The 19,120-nt window shown below is 37.9% G+C and overlaps 1 protein-coding gene across 2 annotated transcripts in view; it reads right to left on the bottom strand.

The window, feature by feature from the left end:
- The window catches only part of LOC148848769 (uncharacterized), a 37,725-nt gene extending 34,969 nt beyond the window's left edge, over nucleotides 1-2,756 (bottom strand). Inside the window, exon 1 of one of the 2 annotated variants that reach the window (XM_088950479.1) lies at nucleotides 2,278-2,756. In XM_088950479.1, the coding sequence (XP_088806605.1) occupies nucleotides 2,278-2,412 (135 nt within the window). In that variant the 5' untranslated portion in view covers nucleotides 2,413-2,756. The remainder of the gene's footprint in view (nucleotides 1-2,277) is intronic. The other variant, XM_088950480.1, reaches the window with a different exon arrangement.
- Nucleotides 2,757-19,120: the final 16,364 nt, after the last annotated feature.

The raw sequence follows: 19,120 nt of genomic DNA, 5'->3' as shown, positions 1-19,120 counted from the left end.
CCACAAACCCCGAATTGCACATAACTCATCCCACGTGTCATTCCTTTTCCTATAGTTATTGCGACCATAGATATTGGTTAACACCCAAGTGAATCCATCCGTCACAACAACCATATATTCTTTTCAATACTTTGTATAATCACTTAATGAGACCCAATGGATTCAAGGAACTAATTATAGCTGAAAGTAGCTTCAGAAACCACCAAGATTGGTGAAAACCCACTATGATGGTAGAAGAAACTTGATGATCATTAGAATCTAATTGTATCGCCTCTCTTAGAGATCTACAACAACAAATAAGATATATGAATTTCTAAATACTATGCATCATTGTATCAAGAATTCATCCACCAATTCTTTGAACAGTGTTCTACTAGCATATTCAATTCATATAGTTTCAAGTAAATCTCTTGACTCTTAGGATGCAATGTGTCCTCTGCAGAAAAGGAATGCATAGTTCCTCTCACTTGAATTCAGCTAGATTCAGGTTCTTCACTAACACCTCTCTTTCACCACCCTTCTCATTCTAGTACCAACATCATCCCGTACACCAGCCTATGCATAAAGATTTGAGAGAAGCACATGAGTCATCTTTAGGTCGCAGCACAAGAAGCCTCTGATGAGTAATCTCTAAGGTAGAGGGGAGGGATAGCAGCTTTTAGTGGTTGGAAGTGGGGCCATGGCTAATTAGAGTTTTGACATAGGTGGCAGATTAATTTAAAACAAAAATTGGTTGTACAGAGAACATTTGAACCTGTTCATGCATGATGGTGCACTGATAAGAAAAAATAATGAATTACAAGGACCCTAGTGGGAGAAGTGCTAGGAACCATAATGAATGATTGAATTACACTTAAGACTGTGATTTGACTTAAGAGACCAATCAAATTTTGGTTGGTGGCCCTCAGAACAACAAAAAACAATCGCTCCCAACATTTTTTTCTTTCTACTAGTTGTGTCTTTATTGAACCTTGACACACGCTTTAAAGAAAGAAACGAATTACAATTTAAGACCTAGATGGCTTTACCTTGCAGAGAAAGGATATAATGAATACACTGTTAGATTGCTCTCCCAACAAGAGCAACATATTCCTAGGGTTTTAAATGTGCAAATAAATTTCATGAATGCCTTCAAGAATTCATTACATTAAAAATTTTCCATATTTACAAATTTAAACAATATATATAATATAAATATATAATAGTGGAGGCCAAGGGTCTCTCCCCACATGCATGCTCATAGAAACCCTCCCCCCATTAAATCCTTCATTTCCTCTTAAATATCTTTCAACCCCTCTTGACCCTCTCTAATAAAATATGGATATAAATTAGATGGGTTAGATGAGGTTAAGTGCCAACCCAATCCAACCCTAAACATGGACCTTGGCTTGGAACTAAATCAATGCCAAAACCCAAAATTTTCAACCCAAACCTAACCAAATTTCTATTCAACCCCCACACATTTGCATGGGTTCGCTTGCTAGTATAGAAGAAATAGAAAGATATGGTGCTTTAGGTTTCTTAGCTCACTCAAGATCTCGATGAAGCTGAATAAGGGGTACAAGTAACTAACAATACCTCTCAAATTAAAAATGGTAAAGCGTATGTCAAAGGACTTAATGGAATTTGGTTAGATTTTAATTTTATTCACATTCACCGGCTCTTAATTCCTTTATTTCTTTTTTCATATGGCGTCTACTGAATTCAGATACCAATTACTGTTAAACCTCACTCAAGCAAACCACATTTTGTTGATGGGTCTCTTTGAATTTGAAGGGTTAGATTCTTGTGCTAAAGATTGTCCACTTCGGAATAACATTGAAGAAGTCAATAAAAAAAGTTAAATCCCATCCCTAGCAGAAAAATTTACCATTAAGATCACAGAATTTAGTTTACAAATTTCGAACAGAAGTATACCATAGAAAACAGTCAAACACATAACTAGCATGGATATGGTCCAGTTCGGGTGCACGGATGCTTGTCTTGAATTGTCTTATTTTCTTCATAAATAGCACAAGTTTAACATCTGCGAACACTACTATGATTATGCAGAATCATAAATTCCGGTAAAAAGCGAAAAAGATGAGTGTTGCTTAAAACACAAGGTCCGCAACCCTAGATCCCGCCTTCAACAACCGCCATTGCACCAATCCAAAAAGAAAAGTGGGTAAATAGTAAAACCTAATCATTTCCGGATACTGAAGGCTAGAATTTGAACCAACCGGCCAAAAATTACAAACAAATAGAGAAAAGTAGAAAGCAAGAAAGAGAAGTGACCTGAACAGCGCTGTGGAAGATCCCCCCCAAACCGACTCCATCCTTGAAGATCTTGTTAATCTGAACAATGGTGTTGTTCGTCTTTGCAGAACCACTGTTGGTGACGTCATAGATATGGAGGATCACCTCCGCCATCCTTTTGGTTCTCTTCCCTTTCTCTCTCCTTTTTCCGATCGATTCAGAGGAGAGAGCCTAAAACCCAACTCGTGTAACTGTTCCACTCTCTCTCTCTCTCTCTCTCTACTTTTTTTCAGTTGTTTGCTGCTTGTTTATTGTTCAAATCAAATAAAAATCGCCAAAAACCACTCCACCCATGCCGTCCACCAGCGTCTCCTTGTTTCTTTTGCGCTGTTGCTGTGATTTACTATTATGCTTGTCCGGTTTATCACTCCAATTTCTTCTTGACAACATTTTCTGAGTTTCGGTTCCCATGCGAGTTCGAACCACCTGGATATTTGTAATAATGTAAGGAAAAGGGTAAACGTTGTAGCAGACAGATTTTAATAAAATGGCCCCGGATCTTCTATAGAAATTACGAAGAATGTCCGTACCCTGCCTTTTACAATATCTGAATAATTCTAGGGACAGGGGTGAGATTTAAGAATTTAGAGATTATTAACGAGGCGAGAGGAGTGATGAATGATGAGAAAGGTGGGAGCCACATCACCTCATCTTCCCCGGCAACTTGCGTGGGAGAGGACTGAAGAGGGTCAGTGGGCCACCACGATGCACTTACCAATTTGAAGAGTTTTACACGATACACTGCATCGGGCCCGGGTCCTCGAGCCGGGCCCATCCCGATTTCAATCGTTTCTCATCTCTATAAAATAAAACTTTATTTAATCTCTTTAATTAAATAATAAAAAATGCTTGTTAAATAAAAATAATAAGCATAAATGAGTAAAAATATAAATCAGAATACCAGCCCGTACCTAGTATGGGGTCATGCTTAGCACTAAAAACAGGGAAAATCAAAAGTTCGACTATGGTGCACTCACTTAAATTATGGGTTCAATCCAGATTTCAATCGATCATGATAAAATATGCATATTTTACAAAGTATATTTTCATATTTCAATCATTTACATCTTTTGTTGTGGTGCAAAATAAATCTATTATGAACTAAAGTGATAGGTCACAATTGAACCTTCAATGTTGTTGTAGTTTTAATGGTAAGTACATTTTATGAATTGGGAAAGTAAATTTCTAAAACCATGAACCAATGAAAAATAAATAGACCTGTAATGTTTTTAACATGATTGATTGAAAATTTGATGCATTTTGTCTCATGAATGCACAGGAGTTGGACTTTACTTTTAAATTAGAAAAAAAAAAAACTCTTCTTGTAGCATAGCATGTGCATTTATAGTACGAGTGCAATTGCAGCCAAATTTGATTTACAAAATTCATTTAAATTTATCATGACAAAACAAATGGGGAAATACACTTGCCAAAATTAACTAGCCATGAATATAAAATGAACAGAAAACTCACGGATGACCTAAATCGGCCCAGTCATAGAAACAATCAATCGGACTCATACGAACACTTCCAGCGCACCTAAATTCTAATAAAGTCAATCGTAAAGCAATTCAGCAAAGGACTTCAGCGTTTTTCAGACCAAAGGGCATAACTTCTACTGGCCCAGTCATTGAAACAATCAATTGGACTCATACGAACACCTCAGCCAAATTTTGTTTACAAGTCGCTGGAAAGTTGCTCCAGTGTTTTTCAAACCAAATGGCATAACTTTATAATTGTATAGCCAAAGTTCGGTTACAAAAACAGTTTTTTCTTGATCAACTGTGTCCATCCTGATTTGATTATAGCCAAAGCAGGCATCCATGAAACTCAGCAACTTTTGCCCTGATGTCGCATATACCAGGCAATCAATTATGGGCAAGGGAAGCAATCCTTTGGGTAGGCTCTGTTCAGGTTGGTGTACTCGACGCACATGCACCACTTGCCATTGACTTTCTTCACAAGCACAGGGTTTGCGACCCAGTTCGGGAAGTGGACTTCCCTAATGAAGTCTGCAGCAAGGAGCTTCCAAACTTCCTCATCGACTACCCTCCACCACTCTGGGGTGAGGTTGTGTTTTCTTTGTCTGACTGGCTTGAATAGAGGGTCCACATTAAGTTTATGAGTTATTGCGTTTTCTTTGAACAGGATATCGGCCGAACTGCCTGAGTCCACCAAGATCAGCTTTACTTCAAAGTCATTGATGACCATCTTCACGACCAGGGCATCGTCCTCGGTATAGTAGACCGGTTCTTCGATTCGAGGTCGCTTAGGTGGGTTCTCTACTTCATGCTCCAGTTCTCAGATTGACGTTTTCCCGGATACTGTCGTGCACTCCGCTACAATAGATCCTCCAGTGATCATATTAATCACTCCTCGAATCGACATTTCTTTTGGTAGCGGGCGAGGTGGTTACTCGTTTTGTCTGTTGCTCTCTAGGGCATCTTTTTTCCGATCTCCCTACCGGTTCCCCTGTCTTTTTTTCTCATGCAAAATGTACTACTTCAAGTACCCACGGAAGATTAGTTCTTTGATCTCATCGCAGAGGTTTCTACAGTTTTTTGTGATGTGACCATGGTCCCGATGAAAATGACAATAGACGTTTGGGTTCCTAGTCGTTGGGTCTCCCCATAGTGTTGGTGACCATCTAACGAAAGAGGAGTCTTTGGTGGCCATTAAGATCTCTCCTTGCTTTGCATTCACGGGAGTGCAGCTTGTTCTCTCCACTGGCGGGGTCCTGGAATGCCGACCCGACCTATAACTTCGCAAGGGGGACTTACTCCTCGAGCTTAGGGACTTGCTTTTTTTTTCTTTTCTTGTTGCTCGTTCCTTCTTCCTCTCTCTTCCTCTTTTCTCCTGGCTGGTTATCACTTTTCTGGTTTATCTCTTCTTCTGTACTGATAAATTGATCGACCAACTTAAAGAACTCAGTGATGTTCTTCAGCTTGTTGGCCACGATGTGCCACTTGAACTCTTTGTGAGTGATTCCTTTTCGCGCTGTAGTGAAACGCACTGCTGGGTCAAATTGGCTCTGCACCACATTCAAAAGGCTCTCCTATGACTTCGGGCCCTTCTTACTACTGATGAAGTGGGACGTAAACATGTCCGCGAACTATGCCCAGCTTCTGATGGAACCTGGCATGAGGTTTCTATACTAGGTCCGAACTACTTCTCTAAATGTGGTGGAGAAAGCCATGCACATACAAGTCTCGTCGGCCCCGGCGAGATGCATCTGAGACTGGAATGCATCTACTTGATCGTTAGGATCAAAGGACCCATTGTACTTATCTAGCGGCAATACCTTGAAATCTTTCGGCATTGGGGCCGCTAGGAGCTCGAGTGACAAGGGGAAGGCCAGCTCAAAAGAGCAGGCGTTGTTCTTGTGGCCATTGAGCTCACCTCCTCTCTTTCTCGACCTTGATATGTTGGATGGTTGGGCTTCGCTGGTGGATCATCCCTTTCTGATGAACGAAGAGTCTAAAAATGTCGTCGTTGTTGCTTCTTTGTTGGTGCGATGTTTGTACTGCCAGCTTCTGTGTTGTTAGGTATTTCAATCTTACTCCGAATAGTAGGGCAAGGTGGTTCAGGGGTTCTCCTCGCCACATGCTCGGTGCTAGCTGTTGCAGGGAACTGAGGGGTCTCTTCTCTAGCCCGTGTCTCGAACCTCGAGTTGACAATCTACATGCGAAACATGCTAATAGTGCCTCTCGGGCTAGCTAGGTTCGGGCCTATCCCTCGAGCTCTCTCTTTGGGAAGTAGGGGGAGTATGCTAGTCACCTACTATACCTCGTGGAAGGGTCCATCCCGAGGGAGGGGCCGGTACCTGCGAAGTTCTCTCACCGCAGGGGGGAGACTAGCGGATGTTCTAGTGAGCGGGGTGTTGGTTATGGTTCTGGATTTGCCTTTGATGACGGTTTGTCGGTTGGCCTGGTTGTAGTGGTGGAAATTGCTACTGATATTGTTGATAATAATAGTATTGTTGAAATTGTTGGAACTGATGGATCTGCTGCATTTAGATCTACATCGTTTGAACGCTCTGGATGAGGTCATTGAACTGGGAGTGCCCGACCCCAGGGGGAATCACGGAAGGCTTTGAGAACATGGCGTTCACCTGGGGAGTGGGACACTCACCTGTTGGGTAGTGTGTGGCACAGATAGTGATGGGACCCCAAAGGCAATTAGGGGAATGGTGAATTGGCCGATAGTCAACGAGGAACCCAGGGGAGTAACTGTTTGTAGCTCTTGCCCCAATGAGACTGAGACTGTGACTACATGACCTCGAAGCTCCTGACTGGAGGATTGCCTGGACGTACTCGCATGGTGAGTTGGATCAAACTACAAAATAGAGATCAGAGAGACCGGGGTGGATGACTCGGAGAGGTCGCTCTGATGCTTAAGTCAGTATTGTTGTGGTTGCGAGCTAAAGTTTGAGTGCTAGAGAGCTTGAATGTAAGTAATCACGTGTACCTGGACCCTGGAGGGGTTGATGCCCTTATATAGCTGAGCTATCATGGGTCTCATGAAACGGTTCCGGGATCTTCGGCCTAAGTGGATGAGATCCGTTTTTGCTTTAGTCAGGGAGTAACGTATCAGTCAATGAAGTTTATCGTTACCATCTGATCCGGGCAGGGAGAGGATAAGGCCTACTGTTACACGGCACGATGTGATCCCGTGATGTCACTTCGATTCTTGGGCCCTGAATTGGCTTAGGCATTGAGGTGCCTTTACACTGAGGTGCCTTTATGCCAAGGTGGCTAAACATCCGAACTCTGAAAACTATTGACTAGGCTCCCCTTGCTGAGTTGTCATTCTACGAGCAGATCGCGTCCACGTGACCTTTACTTACTAGGTCATGCCAAATTACCCCTCATCAACAAGTAAAGAAGAAGGACGAGAACTTCAAGGAGAGCAACAATAAGAAAGGATCTTGCTATATTTGTGGAAAGAAGGGGCACTATGCCCAAGTCTGCTGACATCGGAACGGTGGAACCAAGTCTGCAAAAATGGTGGAAGACAATCTAGTGGCCATGATTACTGAAGTCAAATGGCAAAATCATCTTTTGGATGGTGGTTTGGTTCAAGCACCACAATCCATGTTTGCAAGGACAAGTCCTTGTTCAAGACATATGAAGAAGTGACTGATGGCCATGAGGTACAAATGGGAAACCAAACATATGCCAAAGTTACTGGAAAATGCAACGTAGAATTGAATTTCACATCCAGAAAGACATTGACTCTCCTAAATGTTCTCTATGTTCCTAACATTAGAAAGAATTTGATCTCAGTAAATCTTATCTGTAAGAGGGGATTCAAAGTTGTTTTTGAATCCGACATACTAATCCTATCCAAGAATGGAATGTTCGTTGGAAAGGGATATAGTTGTAATGGCATGTTCAAATTAAGTATTAATGAAGGAAAATGTTCTACTTATATTGTTGATTCTTTTTTTTTATGGCATGATAATTAACACACTTTAATTTTAAATCCATAAAAACATGAGTAAACTTGGTATAATTGCTTATAGTAATGAATCTGATAGCTATAAATATAACCCTAGCAACTGTACTAGTTATCAAGTAGTATAAAGATATCGTTCCCACAGGGATTTAACAAAATAAGTATTAGAACCCTAGTCTTTCCTAATTATTTGGACAATCAAAATTCAGATTTGAGGGAGCAAGAACTACTGAAAAAATAGAAACAAGAAAACAAGAGTAGAAGTATGTAACGATTGGTTGAATTCGCTAGGGCTTTCGATCCACCTAACCATTCCAATGAATATTAATGATGACATTATCCAAGATAATTTGTCATTCCCATAAGTTGAAGTTTTTCCAATTTTATTTAATATTCTCTCTCGAGATATATTAAAACTACTTCTATCAGGTAACCCCTCGATCTCTCGACTAGAGTTCTCAAAATATAAGTGCATTAAGTCCAAGGAAAAACTATTACATTTAGATGAATCATGTATATATACCCCTATATACCATTCAATTCACACCATGAATTATTTGGTCTGCTATATGAATTCCTCCATCAATTCATTTACATAAACCTAATCAATTAAGATATGGTCACTACTAATAGCATTAAGCAAGATAACTCATAGACTATATGGAAATCACGATCTTGAAAAAATCAGAATAACAATATATTCATTGTTATGATTAGGCTTTCCACAGCCCTAACTATAAATAAATCAGTTCATACTAGCAGAAATAAAACAAACAAGAGGAAAGAAAGAACTCATGGTTTCGCCCTTGGAGTTGAGATCTCCTCTTCTCCTTGCCACCACCTCCTTCTTGTAGACTTTTTGCTTGATAGCTAGATTGTTCCTCTGCTTCTTGATGCCTCTCTAGTCTGCCCCTACCCCTTTATATAGCTTAAAGGGAGGGGGTGGTCTCCTACTCTTTCTTGAAGTTAATCTCTCAAAAATAGAAAGTCATAGTCTAATCATATTCTTATCTATTTATCTAATGAACTCAATCTCTTTATTTTTATGGGATTACATCATAAATTTAGATCTGATAAGACTCTTCTCAGTCTACTGTTTTTGGATTCGTATTAGACATCCTCTGCGAATTGGGCTGCTGCAAGGCTTTTCTGCAAGTTGGGCTTAAGCTGCGGATTGGGCCTTCCTACGAATTTGCCCCAACTTCGAGCCCAGATTTGACTTCGATGCAGGCCAAATCTACAAAAGCCCAAAACATGAAAGTTGTGGATTTTTCTCTTATCTATCCAGTAGGTCTTGAATCATCCCAATTGGAGTTTGGATACGTAAGTTAGGCTCAGATTACTGAATGGTGCCGAAATTGTGAAAAATCATCTGATTTGCCTTTCTTTGCTCTTGATGCCTTCTTGATTGCCTTGAACCGAAATACAAAAAATATGAGTCCAATTAAGTTCTAATTAAGTATATAAGACATAATATTTGGGGATAAAAAATGTGATAAATTTTACTTTCATCAGAATTAAATGAAAAATGTGAGATATGTGTAAAATATAAAACGGCCAAGAAACCTTTCCCTAGTGTTGAGAGAAATTCTCAACTTTTAGAACTAATTTATTTTGATATTTGTGAAATCAGTGGTATATTAACTAGATGAAGTAAATGATACTTCATAACCTTTATAGATGACTTTTTTAGGTACACCTATGTTTATATTATGAGAACTAAGGATGGAGCCTTTGACATTTTTAAACTATATAAGACTAAAGTTGAAAATCAATTAAAAAAGAAAATTAAAATCCTTAAAAGTGATAGGGGTGTTGAATACTTTAAAAATGAATTTAATTCTTTCTATGAAGAATTTGGAATAATACATCAGAGTTCTGCTCCCTATACCCCTCAACAGTATGGCGTGACCAAAAGGAAAAATAGAACATTTACAGAAATGATAAACTGTATGTTGATAAGATCTAATACACCCTTAAACCTGTGGGGGGAAACACTCCTAACAGCTTGCCATTTACATAACAAAATTGTTTATAGAGTTAATAACAAATGTCCATATGAATTATGGATAGGAAGAAAGCCTAACTTAGTATACCCAAAAGTGTAGGAGTTCCAAATCTTAAGAGAACCAAGTTAGGACTCAAAGCAAAGTGAAGTATGTTTGTTGAATATACAGAATATAGCAAGCCCTATAAGAAATGACACAATTGTAACACCTACAGCAAAGCAAAGTGAAGAAAGCCTAACTTAGTATACCCAAAAGTATGTTTGTTGAAACTAAAGATGTTGAATTCTTTGAAAATAAACTATGTTCTGAATCTACAGAAAATAACAAAGAACCTAAAAGAGAAACTCATATTTCAATTCCTATCAGTAATAATGAGATTGAAAGAAGAAATGACACAATTGTAACACCTACAGCAAAACCTAGAAGAAGTCAAAGACAAAGAACAGAGAAACACTTAGGTTCAGACTTTATCTCTACTCAGTCAATTGTTTTCTTGGTCGAGGCTAATAGAGAAAGAATTTTAAATAAGATACTCATTGTACTTAACATTGAAAATGATCAAAAGACTTATAATAAAGCCATGACCTTTAGAGATGCTGCCTTTTAAAATGAAGCTATAAATGATAAAATGGATTCAATAACATCAAACAACACAGGGTACTAGTAGATTTGCTTCTATGATCAAAACCAATCAAATGTAAATGGGTGTTTAGAAGAAAATACAACACTGATGGAACTATACAAACTTTTAAGGCTAGATTGGTAGTCAAAGGATTCAATCAAAAGGAAGAGATTGATTACTTTGGCACCTATGCACCAGTGGCTAAAACAACTTCTATTACAACACTCATAGCATTAGCATCCATTTATCACTTATCCATTCATCAAATGGATGTTAGAACCGCTTTCTTAAATGATGATTTAAATGAAGAGGTTTATATGAAACAATTAGAAGGATTTGTTCTTCTTGAAAATGAGAAGAAAGCTTGTAAACTAGTTAAATCACTATATGGTTTAAAACAAGCACCCAAACAATGGCATAAGCAATTTGATTATTGCATTTTAGCTTTTGATTTTAAACACAATAGTGCTGATATATGCATTTACTCAAAATTTACTAAAAATTATGGTGTAATTGTATGTCTTTATGTTGATGATATGCTTATTGTGGGTACTAATATGGTTAGCATAAATGAAACAAAAACTACTTATCCTTTGTCTTAAAATGAAAAATTTAGAAAAAGTAGATAACATATTGGGAATAAATGTTAAAAAGCATAGTAGGGGTTATGCATTAAGCCAATTACATTATATTGAGAGAATAGTTGAGAAATTTAAGCATTTAGGATTTAAAGAATATAGCACACCATATGATTCTAGTATAAAGTTAGTAGAAAATTTTAGTAGAGCAATTGCATAACTTGAGTATTCTAGTGCAATAAGAAGTTTGATGTATGCTATGATTTGTACTAGACCTGAATAAATAAAGTTAGTTAGTTTACAAGTAATCTCGATGCAAAGCACTGGAAGGCAACTGAGAGAGTTCTTGGGTATCTCAAAAGAACCTTGGAACTTGGCTTGTTCTACTGTGATTATCCAACTGTACTAGAAGGGTACACTGATGCAAGTTGGATTATCGGTAATGGAGATAACAAGTCCACATCTGGATGGATTTTTGCCCATGGTGGGGGTGCGGTCTCATAGGCATCCAAGAGACAAACTTGTATATGTCACTCGACCATAGAATCTGAATTCATAGCCTTAGCGGCTACTAGAAAAGAGGCTGAATGGATTAGGAGTTTATTATTGGATATAAAACTTTAGCATAGTCCTATGCCTCTAATTTCCATTTATTGTGATAGTGAGGCGATTTTGTCAAGATCCTATAATGGTATCTACAATGGTAAGTTTAAACATATAAGTCTAAGACATGAACTTGTTAGGCAACTAATTCAAGATGGAGTTATCACTATCACTTATGTGAGGTCAAGTAAAAACCTGGATGATCCTCTTACCAAGGGTTTGACTAGAGAATTGGTATGAATGACAACCAAAGAAAGGAGATTAAAACCCTTTACTTAGTCACCTGTAATGGTAACTTGACTTGAACTGAAAAACCATCAATATTGGGTTTAATGGATAATAATAAGCTACAACAATGTGACTGTTAGTATTGACATTGAGAAATTTTCCATCACAACATAAATAGTGCTATCCGTTATGATGAGAGGTTGAATTAAACTCTTAATGAAGTTCTAAAATGTGTCAAATAACGGAACACATAGTGGAACTTCACCTATGTGAATTTAGAAGTGGTGTCGTTTCTCATGAGAGTTTGGGTTTGCTCTCGAGATTGTTCATGAAACCAAGAAAGCACATGGCCATAACAGTGCTGAGCAAAACTTGAAACTTTTGTAGAGACTGTACATTTTGTGTATGGGTGTCTCTGGTCTGTTTTAAGAGTAATTGGTTTAAGGTCTTACTACGAATAACTTTGACAAGGCTCTAAAATATCTATGTTAATAAAATGTTTAAGTTGTTAAACACACATTTTGTATGCATAACTATGTCATAGTAGTTTGGATTGAGAGAGACTTATGTAATTGATCAATCAATGCGGGGGATTGTTGGATTTTAATCTCATTAGAGATTAAATCCAATATGAGCTGATTTACACTCCTTAGAAATAGTAGAGGAAAGAATGGTGGATTGCTACCACGCAATGCACGCACACACGTGTGTACAGTGCAATGTGGCTCTTTAGAGGCACACTTTGCTCGCACTTCGCACACACCTGCATAGCTTGTGAAGGGCGGCTTTGGTTTTGGTGTGATGCTGACCGTTGATGTGATCAACGGTTACGATTTGATCGGGTGTGATCAAGAGGCACAATTCAAAGTTAACAGTCACTAACTGTTAACTAACTTTTAAACAGTCACAATGTTTAAAATTGTGACTGTTCAAGGTGCCTTCTCTGTACTAGCACATACAATTTCTTCATAACTCTTCAAAAACTATTTAAGGAGCATGAATCAGGCATTTCACACACAACATTTTCGGAAATCACTTTTTCTCTCTCTCTCTCAATCAATCTGGTTTCTAGTCTTATAGAAGGTTTTTTCGGACTCTTCAACTTTGTTGGTTGCAGGTTCTTGCCCAAGGCTCTGTTGTATCCTAGGAACGAATTTGCTTGTAACCCAACAGCAAACTCAATGACATTGAGTGGGGGCAAATAACATTATAAAGATAGTGTCTTCAGACGCGCCTTAGAACTTCTCCTCCAAGTTTCAGTGACCCACCTACTCTATGAATAGGTAAAACATATCCAGGAAAAAGATACATGCACTATAGTCATCATCTTGCCCTTACCTCATCCTCTTGCTTTCCTCACCAACCTAACTTTCCCTATTCGTTCTTGGGACTCTGCCTTTCTTACAAGTGCTTTCGGAAACAGTTTAATTTGCCCAACCTTCTTAGTTTGTCTGATTTCCATCTTCCTCTTCTCTCTCATTTGTTGCCCAATTTTAGATTGCAAGTTGCAACATTAATATTGGTTTGGATAAGTACTATTTACTACTAGCATTGATTTGAATTCAAATATCCAACAATTGTATTCGCAATACTGATCCAAGCTTAAGAGTTAAGATACACTAGATCTAGTATGCTTTTGTATAATGATGAGGGGTGATTTGGCCTGACCTAGTAAGTGGCGGACACGTGGACAATCTGGTGATTAGATGCATGACTCAGCATCCTCAACCACCTCAGCAGGTTGACTCTACATCCCCGACCACCTCGACAGGTTGGGTTAGCATTCTCGGCCACCTCGGCAAGTCAGGCCTTCTCGGGTACCTTGGTCACCTCGGGCAACACCGAAGCCTGGGGATCTTGGAATGACTAGGTCTGCTGGAGTGGCGCATGGCAGATCTCTAGAAGCTTGCCAATTGTCTCCAAATTTTTCGGGATCACGACGTGTAACCGTAGGCCTTAATCTCGTCCCGTCAGAACCGAAGGGAAACGGTAATCCTTATAAGTTAGTGTGATTTCCACCTTCTAGAGCGAAACGGACCCCTACGGCTCATGCCAAAGATCCTGGGAGCATTTTGCAAGACTCGTAATAACCCTAGCTATATAAGGGCATCAACTCCTTTGACCCAAGTATGCGCAATTTTGTGCACTCTAGCTTACTAGCATACCAATTTTCAGCTCGCTACACACAATACTGACTTAAGCATCGGACCAACCTCGCCAGGCTAGTCACCCTGGGTTCTCTGATCTATCTATCTTGCAGTTCCAACCAGCCAGCTGAGCATCTGACATTCGAGTTGTCCTCGAACTAGGAGCATCCAGATCGCACTCCATTAATTGGCGCTGTCAATGAGAATGTTACACAAAAGCTAAGTCGACCTCGCTAGGCTAGTCACCCTAGGTTCTCTGATCTATCTTGCAGTTCCAACTAGCCAGCTGAGCATCTGACATTCGAGTTGTCCTCCAACTAGGAGCATCCAGATCGTGCTCCATTAATTGGCGTTGTTAATGAGAACGTTACACAAAAGCTAAGTCTCTACTCGTTTTACTTTTTACGATACTCAATGGCATCATCAAGCAATACTGGCAAAGGCATTGATATGGGTGTTATTGGGGGGGGGGCACAACCACACTGCTATTTACTCTGAAGGTCCCTCAGTTACTATCGGTTAGATTACTATCCCCCTTACCATTCTGGGGGCTCAGAGAAGCCAAACTTAGACTTTCACTACCCAGCCGTTGCATGTCCTGTTACCCCAGGTGAGCACCACTTTTTTTGTCCCGAAACCTTCTGCGGTCCCTCATGGGATCGGGCACTAGCAGTTTGACGAGTTGGTCTAGCAAGAAACAAATATAAGGAATCTTATATATCTTATCTATCATTGGTTTTTGGGTCGACGGTTTGACCGTCCTATTCGAACGGACAACTCGTTCTGACAACAAAAATTACAAGCAAAAAATTACGAAACCGTTCTGGCCACCGGTTTTTGGGTTGACGGTTCGATTAGACGGCCTGTTCTAACAACAAAAATTAAAAGCAAAAGGTTGAGTGTGTGAGGTCCTTTAAGCAGTATCATACATGTTATGTCATTTGAGCGTGTGACTCATACGACTCGAAAATGGAACCATTATGGCCACCAGTTTGATTGTTCAATTTGAATAGATGGCCCATTCTAACAACAAAAATTTTAAAAATAAAAAAATGGCCAAAACCATTGAACGGGTCAACAGTTTGACTGTTAGGGTCAATGGTCGTTGACCGATTTAATAGTTTTTTACCAGGGACCGGGATTTGGGTAAAACGGAACCGATTGTCTAGATGGTTCCCAATGAAAAAATAAATAAATAAACGACAGTTCGTCTATCCGGTTCAAACAGACGACTCGTTTTGACAACAAAATTTAAAAAATGGCAAAATACCATTGAACGGGTCAACAGTTCGACCACCCGGGTCAATGGGTCATTGACCGATTCAATGGTTTTTGGCCAGGGACTAGGATTGGTATAAAACGGTACTGGTTACCTAGATAGTTCCCAATTAAAAAAAATGGCCAAAAACTGTTGAATCATGGTTTCTGGCCAGGGAGCGGGAATGGGGTAAAATAGAACAGGTTGCCTGGATGATTCCCAAGCCGAAATGCTCGTCCGTCTGGGTCAATGGTAGTTCGAAAACCATGGTTTTTTATTCTTTTGGATTTTCACTATTCAAAAGTTTCTTCTGTTGTGGGCTTTATTCGAGCGTGTGTGGTATGTTCCCTTTTTTTTTAATTTTCTTCTATGGCCTATAGTTTACCACCATTTTATTTCTTCCCTTTTGTTTTTTCTTTGGGTTTTCTTGTGTAATGTTTTTTTTTTTCTTACATGATGATCTACTTTGTCTCTTTCTTTGATTGCATGTATGTTTAGCTCCATCTCAAAGTGGAACTTTGGGCTCGATTTTCTGATTTTTTTTCCTTGGTTTTTTTAGTTTGGTGGATTTAGTGCCAATTTTTTTCCTTGCAATGTCCACCCTTTCCATGACCATATAGTTTGAACAGATGGCCCATTCTAACAACAAAAAAATAGTAATTAAAATAAAAATGGAAAAAATCGTTGAACGGGTCGATGGTTCGACCACCCGAGTCAATGGCTCGTTGACTGATTCAATGATTTTTGGCCAGGGACCAGGTTTGGGGTAAAACGGAACCAGTTGCCTGGACGGCTCTCGGGCTGAACGGTCCTACCGTCCAGGTTAATTGGGAGTTCTCAATGTGAAACAAATGACAACTATGAAGTAGAACTCAGAAATATCACTGTATGGTCGTGTTCTTTTATGTGAGATGCTTTGCTAAAGCAATATTTAAAAAACGAGCACATTATGATCTCTTTTAAGTCTTTATATGTGTTTCAAGGCTTGAGTACTTATAATTACAAGTTTCTTATTAAGAAACCATTGTCTTTTTTAATGTAGCAAATATTAATGTTACAATTCCAATCTAACCCTTATGAAGTAGGGGCCCCTCCGCTAGTTAGTAAATTATTAGGCCTCATTTCTTTTTTACTTACCTGGTTAAGTGTGCTCACTTGGGCAACTGTTTCCTAGGTAAGCATGCTTATTTGGGCAAGGTTTCCTAGATAAGCATGCTTCTAGCATTCTTGCACGCTAATACTTGGACAAAAAGAGAGGTGAAAAGAAAAGAGAGATTACTAACACTGTGCAGCATGTGGTATGTTATTTACCCATGTTGTAGGAGGATATCCTCATACTCCGCTGAACCCAATCTCTTACCCATTTATAAAAACTGAAATGGATGAGCGTTCATCGTCCAACACCCTGATTTTATATTTCCAATTCTACCCTCCCTAATTTCATATTTCCAATATATTTTCAATCCTATCCCCTCTTAAAATGCTGATTTTATATTTCCAATCCTACCCCCTCTTAAAATGCTTGAATTATATACATTTATATATTTATGTATTTATATTTATATAATATATAATATAATATATTTGTATCTTACCAATTTACCAAACAAAAAAAGTTATTCTTGCTCCATGAAATGTCCTACTTGACATCAACGATTCTAAACAAAAAAAAGGCACTGTTTTCTGAGAAAATGGTGCTCCAAGCCACATATCAGTGTTGCAATTGCAGCATCGATGCCAAACGTTTACTATATTGATTCATTTTAGGTGTTTTTTTCTCGATGATCATCGGACCAATCCGGTAATCTGACACCTTGCCAACATAATATCGTAGGATTGTACTTGGTAGGGCCATAGGGGTTTGGAATGCATTTTGTTGGTAGGAGATCCAAATTCTTCTATATAAATTGAAAGGACGTTCGATTTGAATCTGAATATAAATGAATCGGGATTAACCTATATCTTAATGCTAAGCATTAGATATGCAAATAACGGCCCCACCATTGATGAACAGATTGGCAGGAGGCAAAAGGCCAAATGTCATCATTCACACATGAAGCAAAGATATAAATCCTAAAACCCCAATTCTCTCCTTTAAACCCTTCTCTGCATAGTGTATATCTTATCCACTCCCCCTATTTTACCTCAAAATGAAGAAAACAATATAAATTACAAAAAAAAAAAAACAAAGAAATATGCAAGAAAATTACAAAAATATAGAAAATCATAAAAATGAGAATGTTGTTTGTATCATTTATAAAAATGAGGATGGTTACAATGTTTCATGAAAAATCCTGATTTTCACTTTCCATTTTTATCCTTTTTAGTTTTCTAATTTTATTTAATTAACGGTTAACACTTGTAATTGGATAAAACAAATAAAATAATAATAGTTTTTTAGTTTTTCAATTTTATTTAGTTAATGGTTCATGCTTTTAACAAATAAAATAATAATAATACCACTATGGAACCAACTCCTCTCTCTCCCCTTAGGCCTTATTTGATCTTCTCCCCAATAGGGTTGCAATCGGATCGGATTCTGATTGGATGTAGCAAAATCCGCATCCGATCCGAATATTAAGAAACTACATTCAAATTTGATCCAAAATTTGACTGGATTTAGAGACTCGGATTCGAATTTGAATCCTAATAAACTCATATCGGAATCAGATTTAATCCAACTCCACTTTAAATTCTCTAAAACACCAGTAACATTAAAAAATTATTTGTTTTTTAACTTTTATATATAATAAATTAATATAAATATAACATACTAAATTTATTATATATAAATTCATATATAATATAATATTTAAAATATATTTTTATAAATTTTAATATAGTTATATAGAATTTATATATTAAAATTAATAAATATTATAATATAATCATATTCAAATTTTAATCAAATCATATTGGGTCAAATCCAAATCTGGTTTGATTATATATGGATGTATTTTGTAACATCCGAATCTGATCCAATTACGTAAATACGTAATCTGAATCCAAGATAATCAAATTGGATGCTGAATTGGGCATCAGATTTTTGGTTATCATTGACAGGCCTACTCTCGTCAGGCCTACTTGATGAACCTCTTCATTGATTGGAGCCAACATGTGTCAAGTATTGGAAGGTTTGCCTAAAACCCCACAAATTCAAATTGAATGGAGGAATGGATTTTTTTGACCTCTCTATTTTCATCATCGAACAATCAATTAGATGATTGAATGAAGCCTTTTTCGGTTTTCTCCCTATTTTTTCGGGCATTTTTTCCCATTTTCCCTCTATTTTGAGTGTCTCTATTAACATAATAAGTTGTATTGGATTGGGAAATGCTTTCGGGTTCATTATATTGATTTGTTTTAGGGTGTTTTTTTCTCGACGATCATTAGGCCAATCCAATAATCTAACACCTACCAATGTAATACCGTAGGGGTTTGGAATGTGTTTTGTTGGTAGGAGATCTGGACTCTTCTACAAAAATCGGATGGATGTTCAATTCAAATCCGAATATAAACAAATCAAGATTAACCTATATCCAAACACTAGCCATTAGATATGCAAATAATAGCCCCACCATTGACGAGTAGAACCACATGAGGCAAAAGGCCAAATATTATCATTCACATGAAGTGAAGAAATAAATTCTAAAACCCCTATTTTCAACTTTAAACCCCTCTCTGTATAGTGTATATCTTATCCATTCCCCCTACTTCACAATAGGAAGGAGGAAATAGAAATTGTGTCTCTTTATCCTATGCACCTTTCTCCTCAAAATAAAGAAAACAATTAAATTACAAAAAAAAAAAGAAATACACAAGATTTTACAAAAAAAAAAAAGAAAATCATAAAAATTTTTATACCATGCTAAAAAAAGAGAATGTGAAATACACAAAAAATTTACAAAAAAATATAGAAA

The sequence above is a fragment of the Nelumbo lutea genome, chromosome 6 (assembly GCF_056320005.1).
Source record: "Nelumbo lutea isolate HS-2025 chromosome 6, American lotus-T2T, whole genome shotgun sequence".
Classification (NCBI taxonomy): domain Eukaryota; kingdom Viridiplantae; phylum Streptophyta; class Magnoliopsida; order Proteales; family Nelumbonaceae; genus Nelumbo; species Nelumbo lutea.
Note: the sequence above shows the minus strand (reverse complement) of the source record. Positions and strands in the feature narration are given on the sequence as shown.